The sequence below is a fragment of the Scophthalmus maximus genome, chromosome 8 (assembly GCF_022379125.1).
Source record: "Scophthalmus maximus strain ysfricsl-2021 chromosome 8, ASM2237912v1, whole genome shotgun sequence".
In the NCBI taxonomy this organism is placed as follows: domain Eukaryota; kingdom Metazoa; phylum Chordata; class Actinopteri; order Pleuronectiformes; family Scophthalmidae; genus Scophthalmus; species Scophthalmus maximus.
Window position 1 is genome coordinate 8,472,501 of NC_061522.1, and position 23,209 is coordinate 8,495,709.

At 42.6% G+C, this 23,209-nt stretch overlaps 2 protein-coding genes across 6 annotated transcripts in view; one reads left to right on the plus strand and one right to left on the minus strand.

Moving 5' to 3' along the window:
* The window catches only part of cntln (centlein, centrosomal protein), a 93,401-nt gene extending 85,369 nt beyond the window's left edge, over positions 1-8,032 (minus strand). For 2 of the 5 annotated variants that reach the window (XR_004794281.2, XR_004794280.2), the window contains exons 1-4: positions 7,708-8,032; positions 7,455-7,556; positions 3,723-3,811; positions 2,184-2,268 (exon numbers count right to left, since the gene is read on the minus strand). Coding sequence is in view for 3 of the 5 variants with exons in the window: in XM_047333929.1 (XP_047189885.1) it covers positions 2,184-2,268; positions 3,723-3,811; positions 7,455-7,538 (258 nt within the window). In the remaining 2 variants the exon portion in view is untranslated. Of the gene's footprint in view, positions 1-2,183; positions 2,269-2,385; positions 2,455-3,722; positions 3,812-7,454; positions 7,557-7,707 lie in introns of those variants that run through there. The other 3 variants (XM_047333929.1, XM_035637524.2, XM_035637525.2) reach the window with 2 other exon arrangements.
* A 7,465-nt stretch (positions 8,033-15,497) lies between these two features.
* The window catches only part of bnc2 (basonuclin 2), a 156,321-nt gene continuing 148,609 nt past the window's right edge, over positions 15,498-23,209 (plus strand). The window contains exon 1 of the mRNA XM_035637451.2: positions 15,498-16,135. Coding sequence (XP_035493344.2) covers positions 16,133-16,135 — 3 coding nt within the window. The 5' untranslated portion in view covers positions 15,498-16,132. The remainder of the gene's footprint in view (positions 16,136-23,209) is intronic.

The window sequence follows — 23,209 nt, forward strand, 5'->3', positions numbered from 1 at the left end:
TCACATCTCCAAAAAAAAAAAAGAGAGGAAAAACCAATTAATCACTATTTGGGTATGTATGGCTCAGGACTATGGATGATATGAAGACTCTCATAGGGTTAAATGACACGGCGCCAGGCCAAGTGCTATTAATAAGCTTATAAAAGAGTCTGTAAATTATATTAACAGTTTGAGGAAGAGAACAAGACCATTTTCAAGCACATAGAATGCAGATATGAAACCGTTTTCTATGAAAGAAAATTTGAAATGCATCAGATTAACTGCTCAACAATAATGTAAATAGCTTTACACTTAAACATGATAAAGGGGATTTTTTTTCCACAGACACAAAATAAAGGCCGTCATTTTTCTTCATCTTATAATCTCATCTCGTAAATAATGTCTGTTCTACAGTAGTAGTAATGTAATATATATATTGCCAGCATAGTCCTGTCCAGAAGTTTTGCATTCAATTTGGCTGTTGTGGGCACTAATGCATCAGCCAGACTTGAAAATGTGATTCAAGCAGAATATTCATAACACACCCAGAACAAGAAGGACACACCCACCAAGAGGATTATGGGATGTTTCATTTATATCTTTTTGAAACCTGTGAAAACACTGCACTAGGTTTGCAGAGTGTTGCGGTTTAACTATTAATACTGAAATAAAGTTTAATGTAATCACATCTTGTGCTTCTATGAGCTACTGTTATGATGTTGTATTGACCGGATGAGTGTTACGAAGGCTGAGGAGGGCAAAGTAAAAAAAAAAGACATTGGCAAGTTGATGACTCCATTATAGCCAGTCTCATTAGGAACGAACACGATTCTGGATGAGAGACGCTAATGAAGGGGACTGACAGATGCTTCAGTGAAGAGATGATGATTTGGAGTAAATTACATCAGTGATGTCATTATCGTTAGCCATCATACCATCAAGAAACATTACTCAGTCAAGGGGAGATGCAATAGAAAGCAGGTGAGAGAGAGAAAGCCTGAGGTGTTCACTTGGAAACATACAGATTCTGTTGGTTATTAAGTTCTTTATAAAACATATGTATTTTTAAGTTTCAACTGACATTCAAGCGAGCAAAGACTAAACACTTGTGTTGTAATGGCAACCTAGAAAATGCTCCAAAAAAGGGGCCCTGCAAAATAATGAATCTTAACTTCATAGAATAGTTTCAGTGACAGACAAAAACTAAAAAAATATATAAAATATCAGATGAGCTAGTTTATAACTTTGTAAATGGGCGAAACAAATGAGAAATTTACTTCCTTTTGCACCTTTGGTCAAAGTGATAAAAATGGCATTTAACTCTCAGTGTATCCATTAAAGATTTGTAGTTTATGGAAAATACAGTGGTAAAAAGCAAAATCTATGAATATAATTTGATTGGAAATTTCATCCCAGTTTTTTCCTTTACCCTATAATTTACACCTTTATCAAGCATATACGCTCACTGAACATTTTATTAGGAATAATAATACTGGGTAGGGCCTTTGCTCTCAAAACAGCCTCAATTCTTGGCAAATTCGAAGCTGCACATCCAAGCTGCAAATGTCCTATTTTACCAGATCACACGTGATTGGGGAGGCCACTGAAGCACAGCAAACTCACTGTCATATTCATGAAACCAGTTTGAGATGACTTTTGCTTTGTGACATGGTGCAATATCATGCTGGAAGTAGCCATTAAACAATCGAAAATAGTGGCCATAAAGGGACGGCCAGGGTCTGCCACAATACAAAGATAGGCTGTGGCTTTCACACAATGGTTGATTGGTATTAAGGGATCCTGAGTGTGCCAGGAAACGTTCCCCCAAACTAGAACACCACTGTGAGCAGTAGCACTGTTGGACTGTTGACACAAGGCCATGAATTCATGCTGTTTATTCATCAAGGCATTGCCATTCACAGAACTGCTGTTCAGTGTTCACTGGATGTTTTTTTTCCCGTTTTTCACACCATTCTTAGTAAACACCAGAGATTGTCATGCATGAAAATTCTAGATCAGCAGTTTCAGACACTTCATAACTGACTGTATAATTGCACAAGTAAGCAGGTGCACTGGTGTTCCTATTAAAGTGCTTTTTTCCCTCCTGGTTAAAAACCCCCCACCTCCATTAATGTCACAGACATCTGTCACACATTTGTTTAACATTAAGGTTTAACAACCTTCAGGACCAAACGGTTCTGTACCTGCTCCAGCTCCTGTATCTTGTAGTCCTTGACCTGGAGGATCTCCAACACTTTCCTGTCCTTCACCTCCGCTTTGTGCTTCTCACTAGAAGTAAGGAGAGAAAAACAAATAACCATGTGGCCATAGTTACAAAATGTATTAATGCACAAGTGTTGTCATGAAAAATGTTTGTTAAATAATTTGCTACTAAATCAAACCTACTGTACAAAAGTGCTGCAGCACCAAACTCTGAACTTTTGGCTCACGCCCACTAGCACCTCCAATATCATAATGAACTTTTAGGGAGACAAAAACAAGGCATCAATGTGGGACCTGTTTGTTTCAACTGCTTTAGGCCACCAGGGGCCTTCCCTTCTCTCCGCTCATCACTCGCTTCTTCTACACCTCCCATCTCCGAGGCCTTTTCTCTCGTCTCGGTGCTTCTTCTGATCAGCCCTCTCCCCAGGTAGACACTGAAATGAGTATCAGGAGTCCCTGGAGGAGCTGGAACGCAGACTGGCCTAGCTACATCTCCTTGTATATTGGGCTGTGTTCACCATGTCCTGAGCAACCAACCAATCACTCTACAAGATCCGCACAGGAAGGAGAGGGGAGGGTGAATGGCAACTCCCAGTGCGCACGAGCGCTTGACTGGAGTCGACACAATTACCATGTCAATATTCTCCTGCGCATCAGGTGATACAGTACACATACACTCTCTGGATGCATGTATCCCCACTAGTCTCAGCAGAGTAACATACTTTGATGGGTTTCCTAAGGGGCTGTTAAGGAACTGAAGAGGGTTTGGAGAAGCAATGAGAGGCACAGGTACTGAGGAACTCTCTGCACACTTCTGAACTATGTTTTACCCCTTTTTAAGGATCTAGCAACAACAGGCAGACCTCAAAAAAAAGTAAGTGATATGCACCCATGATAGAGAACATATCATTCTAATGTATCCCCAAAAGAAAATGAAAAAGTCGATAACAACCCAAGTATTGAATTAAGCTTAATACCAATCTTAGTTGTATTCGGAACATCAGGAAAAAAAACAATCAAGCCGGTTTTCAAACAGCAGTGATACCCGTATCATAAAAAATTTACGTCAAATCTATTTTTCCTAATAAGAAAAGATTTATTTAATTTGTCGAGCAGTGAATTATCAAACAAAAGATCAAACTGCCCTCTGTCTTTTTCAGAAAGTTCCCATGCAACTGCTTTCATATAGCTTTGACACCCCCGCAAAAGAGGTCATATACAATCTCACAATTTATCCGATAAAGACAAGTATTTGGCAGGGTGGTTTCAACTGTCCAAGACGGGAGCGGCGGAAGAGGAGTGTTTTCATTAAAAGGGTTTCCATGGTTGAACTGCTAGACCGGGGATAAGAAGGCTTAAATCAGCATCTGCAAGATTCCGTCGTAACCCCAGCAGCATGGCCAAGGTGCCTTAAACATCCCTTGAACGACTTTCTCACATATTTCTCCTCACTTGAGATAAAGAAATTTTCAGCTGTTGAGCTTCTCAGGTAGCACTTTGAAAAAAATGAATCTACTCACCGCTCAACCACCAAACTGACAGCCTGGGTCAAGTCTGGATTTGCCACTTGCAGGCGTTTCCATAGGGACCACACAAACTCCTTGTCTGCCTGTGGAAAAAGAGGATTGGGCGAGTCAACAGCTGTTATTCTTAATTGAGATAAATAGATTTTGATAAACATGTCTTAAAGTGCGGCACAGTCTGCAAGCAAAGCCACAGTACATCCAAGCTTTCCTCACTAAAAAAAATGAGATAGGATGCTCAATGACATTAGCATACGACAGAAGGGGTAGTCAATCAATAATTTAAATATCTTGTACAAAATAGTTTTTGATCTGGACTGCCCTCTCTAATCATGAGCCTCACTTAACAGGAAACTCCATGGCTGAGATGTGACCTTCGACTCAAGGGGAGCAAGCATTGACACTTGTCATTATGCACTATTTATGACTGGGGAGAGCTGGGATCCAAATCAAAACACAGCAGTGGAGTTTGCATTTTCTTTATTAATCAATTGCTCTCCGCCAGATATGTTTTCCACTACAGCTCCAAAGTAACTAGCTCCAAAGAAACTCAAAGCTGATGACAAGGAGAGTCATCTTCAAGTAGAAAAACCCAGCCAGCTCGACACATTTCCAATTCAAATTGTCTCGCTGGTTTTTCAAACATTTTTAAGCTACATTACATTTAATGAGGGACATCTAAAAACTACATTTTCTGACATTAAAAGACAGAATTATACCAAATCGACTTAATATAAAATTATCTGATAAATTATGTTCACATCATCATAAGATAAAAGTCATTCCTCCCACTGGAATCTACTGGTCTCCAATTAGTATATGAATTTTAACCCCCTTTTCAAAAGTGTCTAATCAATTATTTACAAAAAAATGGCAGAAACAGACCTTGATAAGACCATGAGTTGAACATATAAAGTGGCAGGACTGTAGATATCTGTCTGTGTATGCATCTGCATGTAAGCATGTGTGTGTGTGTGTGGCGATAGAGATCTCACCATATCAACACAGCAATGCAGCTAACGATGAAATTAAGCAGCATGGTTGACTTGAAATAGGTGGTCTCTCTCTGCCTGGCCTTTGGCTGCCATTAGCCAATCCACAGACAAGTGTTCAGTCAGGACCCTCATCAAGAGCTCTCCTCTGCCGTATGTGTACTTAAAGATGCATTGAATGTGTGTTTGATGATCGCTGAATTATTCATCTGGAATCCAGACACTGATACACCATGGGCCAAACATACCAAAAAGAACCACTGAAACTCAGCCACATATTAATAAAATTAGCATGGTCTAGTAGGAACATTTGCTGGCCGACAGATGAGACACTTTGTAGTTAATGGTTGTCCTGAAGTACATCTTGCCAGAGACTTAACACATCAATGGCATTCTAATGCCACTATTTAAATGGTACACCGCACGACTTAAGGTCCCTATTAGATAGACAGAATCACTGATGTTCTGCTCTAGACAGGACCACCAAGGATGGCGTTTCCATGTCAGTTTAATGTAAAGCATGGGCAACTGTCGGTGTGACGTGAGAAGTAACACTAGGAAACATATAAGACTATAATGCAGAGCATTAGAAATTTAATAAATATATGTTACTATTGTTGTTAATAAGTGAAATGTGACCCATTTGCATGTCAAAATGTTTGCGAGACAAATGCCAAATTAGTGATACTCGCATCACAGTTCAAATATTTTATAGGCACTGGAAATATTTTCAGCAACATTTAGTGTGTTGTTTGTCTCGATATGTCAGCCCTGTAATAAGTGGGCTACCTGTGCAGGTTGTATCCCCCCTCTCGCCCAATGTCAACTGGGATTGGCTCCAGCCCCTCCACTCCCACCCCCAACCTTCAAAGGATAAGCAGTATAGATAACAGATGGATGGATGGAAAGTGCAGTTGCACTTCCCCAACATTGCAAAGACTATGTCTAGATTCTAGCAATTCAATTTCCATATCCAATACTAGTGAACAGGTCTTCATTGAATTAAAAAAAGGTGCATGCATTGATTTGGATCACAAGGGGTTAATATTTGTGGCTCCCACAAATGACGTAGTGAAGTTATTTTTTCTGGGTAAAAAAAATGAAAGTTAACTTCAAAAAAGACAAACTAAACCTTATACACAGGATAACTAAGGTAACAGGCACACAAGAATCGTTCCTGCCCCGTGTGTTCGGTGGTATCAAAAGTCTAATAAAATTTCAAATGCAACACGTCATCTGCTGAATCCCACAGCTGTCTACCTACCTGTAAGGTACTGTGGATATGCAAAGTGAGAAGTTCTAGGTTCAGTTCACTCATGTTATTAGGCACCACCTGGTGGTGAGTATGCAAGGACACCCTCCCTCAATCACTGACTTCCTAAGTGAACAAGAAAGATTCTCATATCTGCTCATGAGCACTTTCTGTATCTGTGTCTTTGTATTTAGCTAAACAAACACAAGGGGGGGGGGGGGGCATTTACTGCTGCAAATTCACTACAGTATGTTCAGGACATTTGCATCTTGTGGAGCAAATTAGTAATGACATCAGAACAATTAAGATACACTTTATGCAATTTAGTAGGACAAGTTCATAAAAAACAAAACTTTAAATCACCCCAAATTCCTTAAAAATAGACTGTTACATTAGTCATGCACAAACTATATTCATCATGAGTTCATCAGTTCTAAAATGAGTGGAGCTGAAACAGACTGATATACTTCCTGGCATGTACGGTTATCTCCCTAGACATTATTATTTTATATATTCAATGACAGTGCAGGCTGACGATGAGCCATGTATGTATCTTAGGTGAGTCACAGGTCTTTGTCTGATCCAAAATGAAGATAACAAATGGATTGGATTCTAAGAAAGTGGGCACTGGGCAGTAATTGCCTGATCAAGATGAAATAGGAAAAACAGGAGGGAAAAAAAAGAAAAGCTTTGCACTTATGTATTTGACTTATGAAAATAATTTGTTTCACTCATTGCTTCACCAGGTCCATGAAAAGCTTATGTGAAGCAAGAGTTCATGGGCTCATTAGAGTCAAGTGGCAAATAGTATTGACCTTTATTACTGCATCGGCACACAGTCAGACTTTGACTTTACCTCAGACAATCATGGTGGGGCACTTGAGCATCTTGAGGCTTAAAACACTTTGCAACCCTGACTAAGTGGGCCGATTAACTGTCAACAAGTGTAGACATTTGCTGGCTGAACTTGCGGTCATCAGTAAACTCTGTATTTTATTATTTTAGAGAATTTAAATTTGATCACCATATCAGGTTATAAGGAAGAAAGACTCGTGTTTCTTATGAGTAGAGATGCAACGATTAGTGAAATGACAACATTAACTGACAACGAATTTCACAATAAAATTAGGGGAAATGTGTAGCTCCTCAAATATGAGGACTTTATGCTTTTCTTTGTCACACATAAACATGTAAACTGAATAGCATGGATTTTGGACGAAAAACTGGATATTTGAAGATTTGAAGAATGACATTGTGCCACAGGGACCGATGTTTCGTTTATTTCGTCCACCTCATTTATATCAGTGACAGGCTAAATAACAGAAACACCTCTTTATATGACGCTGCACCACAAACGCCATCCTCAAAAATACCTCTTACAGTAGAATCAACACTTCATCTTCACAACAGTTCAAGACGGAACGTCGTGACTTCTCTGGAGCTGGGATTCATCGTTTAGTCTGCAGAGTGAACGTCCATACACACCTGACATTGCATCAACTCGTCTGATAAACTCTTCACTTGCTCTTCTAAAACCAGGACACGAGCGTCGTCGTCGTTGGAGGACATGGTGCAACTGAACAGGAACTAAAACAACAACTGATATCAGTTTGGTTCCTCTCGTTACAGACAAACACTCATTCAAGTCAAACTTTTAAGCATGTTATTGACGCAGTTAGCTACTAGAGCACAGCTACATGATGATATGGCTCTTTGGTGAACATGTGCAGTCTCTTACCTGCCAACCGCGGCGGTGTCACGGCTCTGTTAGCAGCTTTAACGTTGCAGCAACAGACGGCGCCACGGGAGCTAACCTTGCTAGCGTTAGCCACCTAGCAAACATTCACGTTTCCCGTTTGTTGTCAGTTGCTGGCGGCTCTCCGCGTCGTGTCGCGGACAACATGACGGCGCGTCAGGTCGAGCATGTTTGACCATCCACTATCGCGTACTTATTGTATGTTTCTTCACCCCCACTCCATAAAGCCAGACCTCACTTTGCCAGTGAACCACACCGTTGTCAACAACGACCGAGATGCTTTCCTCCTTTCAACCCGATTCAAACGAGCCCGCTGTTTTCCGCTTCACGTCATTTCGCGACAGTTGACGTTCATGTGCGGCACTAAGATCCGGTGCGTTGGTTTTCAGTGGTGAGTTCAGGGACCATACCTATATAGTTTGAGACATAGGTTTGAGAGCTTATAAGAAGAAGAGTGACACTTTTCCAATTATTATATTCAGTATTTTCCTCTACACAAAACGGATACAACAGTGTTAATGCTGATCTAACAAGTGGGCCCTCACATGGGACTATGTCATTTAACAGTGGTCTTTTGGTCCTTGGTTTGAAGTTAACTTAATCTTACAGCTACAGTAACTGATTAAACCATTTTAGTGTATTTATATATGTTTATGTTTTGAAGACATTGGTATTCAAATATTCACTGAATGTATTTATCACAACAGGAACCACAGACTAATTATCTAATTTGTAGGCATGTGCATAGCTTGCAGTGATCAGACACTGTTCCAGTGATTCATGTCCAAGACATCCATCCCTGCTATTTCAGAGGGGCCAGGAGATTTCACATATGTTAAATCTGTATCTATATTGGTTGGCAATTTGTCTGAATTGCCCTGGTTGTGACTTCTTGAATCAAATCTAGCTCCCACTGGGCTCTTGTCAGAAACACATTTTAGCTGACTATAGAGATCAAGAACAACTTGAACAACGACTAAGTCCAGACCACCATGAATCAAATCTGTGCTCTTTGAATTATAAATAACTTTATATGAAAGAATTCCTAATCATTCAATGCTTTGCATGTGGATGGCGAGTTCATTTGCTGTTACCCACCAAATTACTTATAACTTTGGTTTTTTTTGTATATCACAGTTAGATCCATTCTCATAACCACTTACACATTGTTTTATTGGTAATTATGCATATTAATTTTCTTTATATGCATACAAAATAAAAAATATAAATAAACAAAGCAGAGAACAAATAAAAGTTCTGTGAAATAAGTAATAGTACTTACCACTGAGCACTTTAGGCATCAGCTCCAATGATTAATCAGAGGTGCATTGTGAAAATAAAAATGTGAATCAAAAAGAGAGCCACACAAGACAATTCACACAATTAATAATGTGACTGTGTATTATTGTATTTGCACATTTGAAAATTAAATGTTGAGGATTAATTGTTTTTCATCTTGCTTCTGTTTCTCAAAGGGAACTTAAATGTCAAACTCATTTTGATGATAACATTTGAATCAGGCTTTTAAGACTTTAGAGCTTTACACATACAAAGCCCCAAAATACCAAAAGTGTTATTAATTAACATAGGTGGAATAATGATATTACACAAATCATCAGAGAAAAATCACAGTGACAAAATTACAATAATATTCATAGAAAATTGTGATATTTCAATGGTCAGGGGAGATGATGTAATACTTTATTACAAATATTACAAATACACACTAAAGCTTCAGAAACCATGTTGCAAATTTATGATTTTGTTTACATCGCTGTTGTTAAAAGAGAAACAACACTGAGATCAACACATACCCTCCCCTTTTTTTTTAATGTTTGCAATGATCCGTCGTAAGCTCAAACACATTATGCACAATTAATTTTAATTCTTGACTCCACAGTGGGAACTTTGAGAACTGGATGGAAGCGAAAGGAAAAATGAACAAAGACGCATGTCGGACATCTGTTTTGCTCGTGAAACAAAACAACTCCATATTGTGTAGCTAATTTACTTAAATGTCCAGCCAGATTTGGAGCACAGGGTGAGGGAGGGAAATTAAGATATATGAGGACTGGCACTCTGTATCAGTCAGACAAATGTTGGTTCATCTGCTTACTCAATCACTCTCTCTCTCTCTCTCTCACACACACACACACACACACACACACACACACACACACAGAAAAGATGCAATTGACTTAGCATGATTATGCTGTTCCTTGACCCACGAACACTGCCACTCATTAAGATCCTCATTTGCGGAACAATTTTAGAAGCAGTAGACTGGTACATAATGCACAACATCTGCCTGCCCCCTGTTTCTTGTTCAGACCCACAAAATGACACATGGTATCTTAGATCTCTTTTTCTCTCTCTCTCCCTCTCTTGCACATCATACATTGACAACAGGGTCCTGAGTCTGGTCCTTCCAGTTGCACCTTTTTCTTGAGGCCAAAAGGCAAAATATAGTCAATTGAAAGTCAAATGATCACAGCACAGCTCTCTCTCTCTCTCTCTGGTAACTCAAAAGGCTCATCTTCCAACTTTCCCCTCTTTCATCATCAAATGTGTGTAATTTGGCCCCAGACACTTCCACTTGCTTACATGTTCTCCACAGGCATGTTCCACCATGTTGTGACAGCGTCTGCTGTTGGTCTTTCCCAGGTCTGAAGCAGTCTGCATCTCCCCTCTTTTAAGTGTTTGTTGTCTGTGCCACTAATGACAGATTAATCCAGGTCTGAGAGCATTTTCAGGCAAATCTCAACCAAGCACCGTTTCATATCACCAATGACGTACTTCATGCATTTTTCACACACTCGCCTCAACCGCTGCCATCATTAGATTTTTCTAGCCTACACACCATGCTATTGATGACCTCATGTATACATTAATACTGCCAATCAAAAATTGTCTTATTGTTTTCCACATTTAAATGGATATGGATAGGATGGTGCACTTAAATATAATGATATGTAGAGACAATCCAACACAGGCCTCCTTTAACAAACACTGTATTACAGTAACCATACTTTGGAAGGAAGCACTGAAATAGAAATGACGCGTGAATGAAGATTGTTTTTTAATACCACACAATCATCAGCTCGTCCCCTTGTAATCGTGGGAATTGCAGTTTTGTGACTGAAAAGAGATTCACGCTGCTAGATTCATATTCATTTCTAAGTTGAATTTAAATCTTTAGTCTCTATTATGATCTGTGTAGTGTTTGGAGACAGATGGTCCAGTGATTAAACTCACTCCTCACTACTTTTCTTCTCATAATGAATATCATTCATGACATTGGTTCACATGTGGAATTTTGTTGTGTGCCAGAGACTATGCTCCCTTCCCAACCAAGTGAAATAAGCTCAGTCACACTGTAAGTCTTTACTGGATGCCATTGAAATATGACTGACTCAGATGTATAGCAGCAAATGTAAACAGTACAGTAGCAAATGTAAACCGACTCTTGTTTGAAATAGACTTTGTGGGCCTCTCGTGTCTAATTGCCCAACTGTTCAAATGTGAAGTGCCACCCCTTGAAACAAGACAGCTCTTGCATTGACAATCCCAATACGCATGCTTGTCTTACTCCCGCTCTGCCTCAGCGGAGTCACAGGGAAGTTCAAGTGACACAGAATGGGTGTCATGCAAATGCACCTGCATGAAAAATTCAAGAGCCAAATGACAAGCGCTGGTGTGCCGATGCTGACAGCGGAAGGAAGGGAGGAAAAACATGACACTCCATGGAGAATTGTGAAAGCACATTCTCCGCCTGCCGCCTCAGGTAAGTGGGGATATTGTCTGCATTAATGTGGCCTAGCTTTGATGCGGAGGGAGGAAAGAACCTGAGAACTGCGGGAGATGACAATAGATACTAAAGCGTCACAGGTCCCCAGCTTTAAAGGAACATTGATTGTACAAATGCCAGCTGGGATGTCAAACCTGCACAGTGTTTAGTAGAACATCACTCCCCCTGCATGGAGATGAGACAGGCTCCAACATGTGAGAGTTACAGTCTTTGAACACAGTCACTTTGTAGTGTGGCTGACGACTCTATTTGTTCACTGTCTAACGTTTTCTTGTTTAATAAGATTAGATCATAACAAGCTGTTATCGCACCGGGTGCCTTTTGACAATGAAATTGGCCATAACAACGCTTTGAAATCGCTCACCGAATTCCCATTCAGTCTCTGACATTTTATGGCTTGTTTGTCCACATTTCTATTCAAGCGGTGCCCCGAGGAGGGATGTTATATCTCTCCGTGGAGTCTGTGGGAGAATTATCAGCCACTCTTGACCTCAAGCATGAGCCATCCTCATGCTGAATCCTGTGAGACCTTGGACTGCCTTACAAAACCCCGGGACAGAGAAACCATTGATTACCACTTCTCTTCCCTCTCTTCAGCCTTCACACAATATCTGTGCACCTAAATCAGACAATCCTAGTTCAAAACCTTCACTCACCACATAAACTTGCACTTTCCATCACATGCACACACACACACACACACACACACACACACACACACACACCCCTCCCCCCACATGCTGTGTGTGCATGATCCCCCCCTTGTTCGTGTCCTAACCCCAGCCCCGACGAGATGGCGTGGACCTCTGTTTGACTCCCATCTGATGACCTTCTGGTCCGCATCCTCAACAGACAAGAGCCCTCATAAAGGAGGAATTGATCCACACAGGACCCCATCTCCCGGAGGCAGCAGTGTGTGTGTAGTTGTGTGTATCCACGGTGCCATGAACCCTCTGGGCCGCACTCACGGCTCGCCCAACTCGTGTGGCATCCCAACCCCGGTTAGCCCCCTCAGGATGTGTGGGAACAAGGAGTCAGACTATTTCCCTTGGGCTCTTGCCTGAGAGCTCGTCCTTTGCTTGGTGAAGGGGTAAAATAAGGTGGTGATGGGTGGTTTGAGTTCATATTTCCCCTGAGTATGAGAGAGGAGACCAAGGACATGTGACATCGATCACCCTGAGTAAATGTTGTGCAGTCAGGAAACAGCTTTGAGCAGAGAAATGTATTTGTCTTTTCAACACCTGCGCTTCCTTATGAGTTGAGCGAGATACAAGCAAGAGATTTTTGATTTAGTGTTGCTCAATTAAAAAAATGTTTCTCCTTTTACCCGTTCTGTGGAGGTTTTTTTTGCTTTGGAAGACGAGAATGTCTTGTACATAAAGCCCTCTGACGCAAGTTGTTAGATTTTGTGCCATAAAAAATAAAAGAAAAACAAAAGTTACCAGAAACTGGTGGCTTGTAGTAATAAGGAAACTCTCTCGGAGCCATTAACTGCCTCTGATTGGTGAAGGGAACTTGCAGCATGAGCCAGTCCTTTGAAAAGTCTTGTGGGTTCTATAGGGAATGGCCAAAATGACCATTGCTGACCTTTCTGTGGTTCGGTAGTGACTGGAACTTAATGAACAGGAGCCCCTCTGCGGATTTGATGGATCCACGAGTGCGGCGCAGCCACTGATGGCCCAGGAGGCAGAGCACTTCAGCAGCAGGTTCAATAGCTCATTATAAGCGGTCCCGCTGGGTAATTAGCGAACAGTGGGATCCCATCAGAGGGACAAATAAACACATATTCTTTTCCCCTATCAAGATGCCTTTGCCGGTTATTCGTACATCAGACCACGTGCGTCCGTGTCTGCTATAGTATAGAACATTGGATACCATATTATTGAGACTGATGCTGATATTAACGCATTCTATGATGTAATAAGCACAACACAAATACATTTTTTTCATTAAGATCCATAATTTTGTCTTTCAAAGGAATTGGGATTAATCGATAAAAAATCTCAGTGCTCTCTGGTGGACAACTTACAATGGAAGTAATGTTTCTAACCGTGTGGTCTGACTCTGACTGGATGTACACTGTGAAACCTGCCATTGGCCACATGTCTCATGTGCCACTCTCCTCCCTTTCCACTTTTGGCCTGTTGCCGTTCACACGTTCAAATGTGGACATATGTCCTTTTCTGCTTTTTGTGACATATTCTTTGTTCGCAATTCAATATATCAATGATCACCTTTCCGTGTGCTAAACAAGAAACAAGTCCTCCGCTGTGATAGTATACCCATGCTACTTTAATTATTGTAGTTCCAAATGGCAAACAAGTTCATATCAGTAAAAAGCAAATATCTGCTGATTACTTTTCCATCTGATTAGCTCTATACATAGTGCCCTGATCCATTTATTTAAAAGTAAACAACAGTGTAAATATTAGTTTTATTGGACATTTGTAAACTTGCACCATACATATTATAATTGGGCCCCTTGCAACCCTGTCTCACGGAAATTCTGTCGACATGATACTAACGTGTTTCCCCAAATACATTTAGACGGAAATAAGCCTAATTTGACTTGGATCTATATCAGTGGTTATGGGTCTGTCATTTCTAAGTTAACTTGTTTTGCTTCAACAACACTACTTGTGCACTCACTGATGAACAAACAAAAAAAGATCACCAGAAGCTAAAAATACAGATAGGCAATGAATCCACACGCCCACAATCATAACGGCCATATCTCACACATGCACCCTGCGCTTGTCATTACACAGATTTTTCATCTGATAACTTGGCAACGTGCTAACGGCAAAGGGAAAAAAGGAAAGGGTCATGTTTTACTTTGATGTACAGCACATGTCATATTACTCATCCGTAGATCCGCAGGGTTTAGCAACACTGCTGAATAGAAAAAAAAGCCCTTTCTGATTCAAATTAAAGCAGCATCAAAGTATTAGAAATAGATACAAATAAAACCCTTTAAAGGCTTTTTGTTTTGTTGCTCACATAAGTATGTAATATCTCATTTAATATAGCAATCTAAGCCCTCTGATAAACAGGCATATGGTCCACGCTCTCCCACGGCCTTGGCTGAGGCATGAATATGCATATCCTGGGACCTCAGTAGCTTGTTGCCCTGGAATGAATTCTACACAAGTCTAATCCCTGATCTATTATTTACCCCTTGACCAAACATGCAAGTGGGGCTTCTAGACGCTTGACTTGATAGAAACGACTGCTCTGGGATCCGGCTGCCTCTCTCGCCCCGCCGGAGGAGCCGGGCCGAGGCAGCCAAGTCACTCCGAGGAGCGCATCCTCAAACACACACACACACACACACACACACACACACACGCCGCGCACTCCTTCAACTCTTCACTCTGGAGATGTCTCAGTCAAATGCCGAGCAAAACCCGCATGAAAAAACAAGCGCACAGTGAAACTTTAACGAGCGCGCCCACTGTCTGAAATCAGTGTCGCACGCGGCACACACGAGGAACCACGGACGACTCCCAAGTGCCAGAAAGACGCGCGCGCATGCGCGCGACGCACTCGCGCGGGGGGCAGAGTACAGAGAAGAAAAAAGTGAAAGTTTGCTCAGTGTTAAATCGAAGTGCAGCATCGCCCCCAACAAAAAGGTTCAAACAGGATTTCAAAGATGCCAAACATTTGTGTTTATTTTGTATTATTCACATTCAGTTGATCAATTTTCCTTCCAGGTGGCCTGACGTTTAACACGCACACACACACACACACACACACACTGTTTAACTGCAACAACATATCTGATGTAAATACACACAGGAGCAACAAGTGGTTCCACGGGCTGTGACGCGCGACCCTGGGGCCGAAGGGGGGCTGTTTGGCACCGTGACGGTCGCACGTGGATGTGACTCTTCATCCCGACATAACGCCGTCAGTCAACTTCGGGGAAAGGAGAGTCACTCGGGTTACAGTCGCACACGTCGCGTTACAAACACTGGTCCGAGTTCACAGCAGCAGCAGCAGCAGCGGCAGCAGCAGGCACCTTCTCTCCAGCCCCGGACCGTCCGCAGCTCTCCTCGGCGCACTGCGCTGACTCTGCAGAAGGAACTCGTCGGGGGAGTGTAGGGAAGGCGGGTTTTTTATTATTATTATTTGCGCGTGTTTATCCTCGGGGTAGGACGAGCAAGCAGTCGGGGCACAGCTTCTTGGCCGCCCGCTAATTCCCCGCCGTCTCCTCGGCCTCAGCTGTGCGTTTTGGGACGAAGACGAGCGGCAGGAGCGAGGACAGGAGCGCGCTCCTCTCCGCGAGACCGACGCGGTTCCAAGCGCCGCGCCGCGCGTAATTCTCTTCTCGGCAGCACGGACACGGCGCGATCGTCGGGATTGGAGGTGGGAGAAGACGTAGAGAAAAAAGAGCCCCTCTTTTCACCCCCCGCGTCGCCCCTAAAACTGTCGCTAAGTTCGCGGAGACACAAAGTCCCGCCGCCAGTCAGCGCAGACAGCGATCGGCGCTGAAGAGGAGAAAGTTCCCCACTTGAGGGCGAAATCAGACTTTTTTCAGGACGCCAAGTTTTGAAAAGTGCCAGCAGCCCCGTGGTCTGTGAGATACGACATGCAGCAATGGTAAATATGATTTTTCTTGTCTTTCTTTTTTTCTCCTGCTCGCGCTTTCTCAGCTGAAAGCCCCCAGCTGAATAAACTGGCGACTCTTATTGTAACAAGTCGTGCGTTTGGCCTGTCACCTAAACTCATCGTGAGCAGATCAACAGCTCACCAAGACTCTCTATGAATACTTTATGTCCACAGTTGTCCTTCATTCAGACGCCTCATCTTCACAGTCTATGTCCATAAGCCTGCGTTCAAAAGAAAGAAAGTATTTCCCTCTGCTTGTGTTGATTTGTTCTTTCTTGCCTCTCTCTCTCTCTCTCTCGTCCATCTTTGTCACACATAGCCAACTGTGTGGCATGTCAGAGCCTGTTAGAAGACACCAGACGTGGAATCTGTGACAGCCCGAACCAAGTTCCACAAAATACCCTTACACTTCATATAATGTTATCGATTTTGTCAACGCCTTGAAAGAGGTACCTCAACTCTCTCCCTCTCCCCACTGTCCAATGGCAAACTTTACAGTGCAGGTCTAGGAGGCAAATCGTTAACTCCAGATGAAGGGCAAAGATTTTTTTCTTTCTTAAATGGTTTTCCTTATTTGTTTTACATGATATTTGTGTCTTAGGCCCTCTTACACTTCCTGTAGCTCCGGGCTGTCATATTCAGCGAAAGCTACAATTCATTGCAAATTACTTCAATGTCTTTGGAGAACAAACAAACATACACAGGGCTGGTGGAAAAAAATGAATAAAGTGTGTTTACTTTAATAGGTAAATGAAAGCAGACTTTTTTTTGTCGTTGAAGCAACATTTCCAAAGTGATTTTTCAGGCCTAAAATCCCTGTGCTGAAAACCCTGCTTCATCTTTCTGCGAATCTCTCCTAGAAAAGGGCACATTTGCTTGTGCTGGATGCCAGTGCAAAACGAAAAGCTTTCGATCATTTCAATAGTTGCTTTTCAATAATGCAATTTATTGGAGCCGAGCAACACTGTAATCTGACGGCGTCAGGTTTCTGTTTTGGCAAAATATTCTTTTCGCCTGTTTATGTGTCCCCCCCGTGTCACAGTTCACCTCTCAAAGTAAACGCAGCGAGCTGCTGGCCCGACCCGTGACAACGCAAGCAGCACAGAGGCGTCTCATGTCAGTGTGAGCCTTCTTTCAGCGCGGACATATCTGAGCGGTTCAGGGGACAGAGAAAAAAGACGGAGAGAGAGAGAGGCGGTAGAAAGGGAGAATCAGTGAGCGAGAGAGAGACTGAGATGAATGGCCCGACTTAAAAGTGCCACAAATGTGCCTTCACACTCTCAACAGTGAGATGTGTGCGCGAGATTAATGTCCCGCACTGTATTTTGGCCTGCGCCTGAGTGTGTGGTATCGGGATGTTGCCTGAGCTCGAGCTGGTGCTGCTACTATAGTGAAGAATGCCAATTTACATTCCGGGAGTGTCATTTCATTACTTTTATCTCTGCGCTGCTTTCCCCCTGCCAGGGCAGCCAGGGATCTGGATTTCACATAAGTCACTCAAGTTAAAATGCTGCTATGCCTCTTTATCTGTGTGTCTCTCTCTCTCTGTCTCTCGTGCGTCAGATAATTATACACTCATTACCTTCCGCGGAGTTACTGGGAATACGTGGTGCGTTGCTGTATAAAAAGCGTACATTTACAAAAACAACAAGTGTGTCAAGGAGAACAAACCTCCACGTGAAATAATGGAGGAAAAATGTCGGGGTAAATGTCCTCCTCATGGCCCGGTTAGGCCTGCAGCGCTGCTACGTGAGGTTAAGGGGAAAAGTTAAAGTTGTCAGCGAGGCTGCAGCCAGGTCGTGACGCCTCCGGGTCTGCAGGAATCAGAGAGGGGAGAGTGTGTGAGAGTGTGTGTGCGAATGGGGTGGGAGCCACTGGTTAGCCGGTTCAATAATCTGCTGGACAGGTAGGCCCGTGACGCCCCCCTTAGAGAGGCTGCTAATGAAGAGAAAGGCTGCTTAGTGGTGCTCGGCGCTGACCCCACCAACCCTCCCTGTCCCCCCTGCTGGTTTCCTCTGATTACTGCTCACAGGGAGAAGTCTTTCCCCCTCTTCGCCCTCTGCTCCATCCTCTCTATTTCCCCCCTGGTTTTCGCACTTTCTCCTCAGCTTCCTCTTTATTTGAAACGGCGCCTAAGTGAATCCGTTGATAACCCGTGTGCATCTTTTTTTTTAAAAATATATTTTCCTGCGAGCCCTCGGTTCTTAGCTGTGTGCTTGCTCCTTTTTTACTTTACGTGATTCATTTAGGGAAATAATCACTCGGTGAACTGCGCGTTCGTCCCCATTTTCTGTGCGATCTTGGTTATGATGAGACCGCTCGCTTAACCCCAGCGGCTCACAAAGTGTGGCCGCAGGAAGAAAAAATGAAAAAAATAAACAAACACAACTGATTTTAGATTAAGGGAAATATCTTCTTTCACATATGTTAACAGTTAAAGACATTCGGCAAAGCTGAGAGAGCAGGATTTTTTTTTATATCTCCGCCATCTCCAGATAATATGCAACATTTCTGTGATGCCTCAACAGCATCAAAGCAACATTCTTGCAGGGGTTTTATTTACCCAGAGGAGGGTCATCGCTGCACTGACACGGCCCGGCTATTCTCCGTCTGTCCTCAGCCACTATGAACCTCTCGAGTGACCGATAGTGTGTCTTGGCAGTGACAGAAAAGGTAATATTTTGAAAAGGGGAGTGGGGTCATACACCTAGTGGTGACTCCAGATGGAAATCTTTGAGCAAGACACTGTAACATAAGCTGTGGGATTCAGCGACTAAACAGAGACACTGTGAAATGTTCAAACCAATTGGAGATTTGCAGAACACCTAATTTAATAAAGAGCACGGAGTGAGACATACTTGATTTAAAACAATATACATATGCGAGACATAATTGATTTTTTTTTTTGTACCCCGGCATACGATGCAAGAAACTAAATATTCACTAATGAAAAATTTCTAATTTCCTCTGTACATTTTGAAATTTGGTCCGTGTGTAGTGTGATTCTTAGCTCCAAAAAAAAAAAAGGATGATAAATAGGAGAAGATAATGAGAAGGGGTTAACAGATGTTTTGACATGAGCATTCAACATGTGTTTCGTCTTAAAGTATCACACAGATTTATATCTCAGAGTTTTTATCTGCTAAATGATAGTACATCACACATGGGAAAGTGAATCAGATTGAAATCAGGCGCGGCACTACAAGCTGTGTTTAAACTGTAAACTGATGCATGTACTTACACATGTTGAATTTTTTTGTGGCCCCCCCCCCCCCCACACTTTTTTTTCTCTCTCTACAGGCTTCATTTCACATGCTAATCCAAACACTATCATATTCCTCAAGGAAGGAATCAGGGAAACTTTGGTCCCAGAACACGAACACACCCAGTGTGTGCAGAAGCCACACACTCCCCCAGTCTTTATTTGTTTAAAGTGAGAAATGATAGAAGACTTTTCGCACAACTCAGCTTTTAGTAATGTACCCCTGCCGCATTTTTCTGTCCTTCTCGACGCGGCCATGATTCTTACATTCTCAGCTGTAAGCTGGGGTGGCCTTAATTGATTCGGCCCAGAACTACAGTAATTACTGGAAACTGTGTAAAATAAACACTTCAGTGTCACTGGGTGGCAACGGTCCGATCGGTAGGGAAATTGCATTTCACTTGTAATCCATACGTTCTCCAGCAGCGCTAGAGTATAATTCATGTCGACGGTACAGAAATACCGGAGACGCTGGACCTATGTAACAAACAGGAGTATAGTTGTAACCAAATGGCTCAGTTGGGAGGTATAGGGTTATGTGGTATAATTTATATTTTATAGCTCCCTGCTGCACTGACTGCACTCCAGAATAAAGTTGTTCGATTTTGTTCCATGAACAGTGAGTGAGAAAATCTGGGATTTCACTTGTGATGGAAACTCCAGACACCACTTTGTTCCTTGCTTTCGTCTTGTATTTTTTATTTTCCTGTTGAGTCTCATTTCTTGCCTTCAGGTAAAAAGACACCAAACTGCTGCTGTTTCTATATACAGTGGATGTTTGTATGACTCTGTGTGTGTGTGTGTGTGTGTGTGTGTGTGTGTGTGTGTGTGTGTGTGGGTGGGTGTGTGTGATGTTCTTTTTTTTGGGAGTGGGGCGCATTAGTGGCCCATGCCCCAGTGACTCAAAAGGCATGGAAAGATCTCCTCAGGCCATACACAGTGATTTGATTAAAAGAGAATAATTTGCCCTAAAGACGTCTTTTCCCTTCCTTCCAAAAAAGCGGGTGGAAGAAATCTGATATGACAAGATAAGTGGTGGCTCATGAAAAATTCCCAAGCATGGAGACGTAGCATGTTGACTTTGGAATTATTGCCCTGAGTGTCTACTTCTTTGCTATTAACTGTGCTGACAATGTTTTTTTTATTACCTGAATCACCTTTGAAATAATCCCATGGGTTCTCAACCCAGAATTCACTCACTTTAAACCTGTTCATGTTCTGTATTGTCCATAAAACAGACTTCACACTTCATTCCGGCCGTTTCCTTTTTCTTCTTATTCCTCTGCTTATTAGAAGAAGAAGAAGAAGAAGAAGAAGAAATGTTTATGGTGGCTAGTCCATGTACTGAAGCAATTGGTTTGACCAATAGCTAGGGGCCCTACTTATATCGATCGCATCTGGCAAAGCAAAAGCGACACAACAAATGAGATGACTACCTTTGGTTATGGTTTCCTGATGCAACACTGCATTTACTGCCCCGGCTTCACAGTCTGGTAAATCACAGGTAAAATGAACCTCCACTTCCTATTCCACTGCCCCCACCATGATTTGTAACTCTGCTCAGGCCCCTCCTGCCAGAGGGTCCGTGAGAGGGCTGGACTGCTCCTGTGTTAAAGTCCAATGTTTTGTCGAACCGCCCATCCATCCCGACCTCCCCGCTCAGCAGACTTTGTGGCTCTATATCAATGTCATCTGACCTTCTTGTTTGCTCGCATTATTGTTATAAGACCGATAGAGGGCTTTGTCACTTGAACCTAAAAAGACATATATGTCGTTTAGGGGCATTTGCAGCACAGGCTCATATGCGAGATGTCACTCAACAAATAAAGCAGAACTGTGGGTTTGTATTGAACTGCTCGCACAGCCTATGAGATTTTCTTTTTGTGGGAGGACAGTGTCCTCTCGTCCAGCTTTCCGCTTGAGCCTGACTCCAGTGTGTTCGAAGTTTCAGGCTGGTAATATTGAGTGTCCATGGGACCAGTGTGGCTACAGTCCTCATGATTTTTAGAAACAGCGTGTGTTGGAACAGAGACTCTGTCATTGGCTGCACAATGGCATTTTGAATTACTATGAACCAGCTGCCTCAGGTATTTCCCAGATTCTTGAGGCCGTTCAGACTTTGTGCTGTGTGCCTCAGGACTCCCTTTGCTGGAAACCCAAAGACACGTGTGCAGCGGTGGAGTTTACACCTTTTAGATTTTTCAGTTCTACTTGCAACACTGTGTTTCTGGACTGTGGCGCTCCCTGTTCCTGCTTTTTCGCAGTGAGAGGTTCAGGTTGGACACGGGACCCTCTTGGGTCCAGGTACTTGAATCCATGCACATTTTGTGCTCTTTCATCCTTCCAAGCTCCCATTTCGGCGTGGCGAGCACTTGCATCAGAGAAGCAGTGATGGATGGGAGTTGTGTAGTAGGCTCAGGTTGCGTTGCATTACCTTTTTACCTCCAACAGCAGTTGGTGTCCTCAGGGTAATAACTTTGCGTCCTGTTGGTGTCGCAGCAAAGAATCAAGCATCTGGCACTTTTTCGTCAGATGGTCCATTACAGAGAAAGGTCTGTGTGAAAAAGAAGAGGAAAGGTTGCATGTTGTAATTTCATTCACTGTGGACAGGTGGAGTCAATTGAAAGTTGTTGTCATGTCTATTTGAACGGCTGACTTTGTGAATGCAGCCTTGGTCATTTATTAAGTCACTAGTAGGAAGTACTGGTGAGTCTGCCTTGAATGGCAAAACAATCACATGGACAGGAGTGATTTGATAAGCCTATAGAGCCCATCAGTGGAGTCACCTACCAGTCAGCCATTGGTTAAATAGTTATTAGTATAATTTCAGAGAATTCGAACTATCTTGGGATAAGTCAAGAGTCACAGTGAACATTTTGTTGCCTTATTGACTCAATTACTTACTTATTGGTTTGCTGTAACACAGTTGTAACAGGAACTGTTTTATTGCTGCAAGAAAAAACACTGCAGTGTACTTTGATATCCAAGATTTGAGTGTCGACATCACTGTCAGTCTGTTAACTGTCAGGATTAAGTAAGTCAGCATGGTGACACACAGCCTTGCCAAGCAATGCAAGGCCCGGTTAACATGATATGGCAGTGTGTACTTAGTTAAATATAAAACATACTCATCTCCAGACGGGGGGCGTGCCAGAGAACCCAGTAGGGCCGAGATCCTCCTAGTGGCACTGGCAAGTAGTGACACCTCGGTGGCCACCTGTGGCACCTCGGTGGCAGCTTGTGGCACTTCAGTGACTATATTGCACTTACATTGCTAAATCTATGTCTGCTCTGAGTGCCACAGGCTAGTCACTGGAGTGTCGCAAGCTGCCACAGAGGTGCCACAGGTTGCCACCGAGGTGTCACTACTTGCCAGTGCCACTAGGAGGATCTCGGCGTCAGTCAGAAGAAGTTTGAGAACCACTGTATTCATATATCAATAATGTTTCAGATAATCACTTATTTTCGCCCAAACCATGCACTTTCCATATACCTAGTCAAGTCGTATTTGTTCCAAAACCTCACCAAACCTTAAACTTTAAAAGTCATTTATTTTTCCCATCAGTGATTAATAATGGTTTTGGAAGGCGATGACAAATACAGACTGTCCTGCTGTGAGATTTGGATGACAAGACACAAACAATGTATTTTCTTGTTGAATCCAGAGGACTGAGTAATTGTGATCAAAATAACTACTGGGAATGAACATTTTGGAAAAATGTAATGCACTTACTGAGAGACAGAGAGGTCAGCCTTTTTTAAAGGATTTGAAATAATAGAAGATGTAACCACGGCCACTGCAC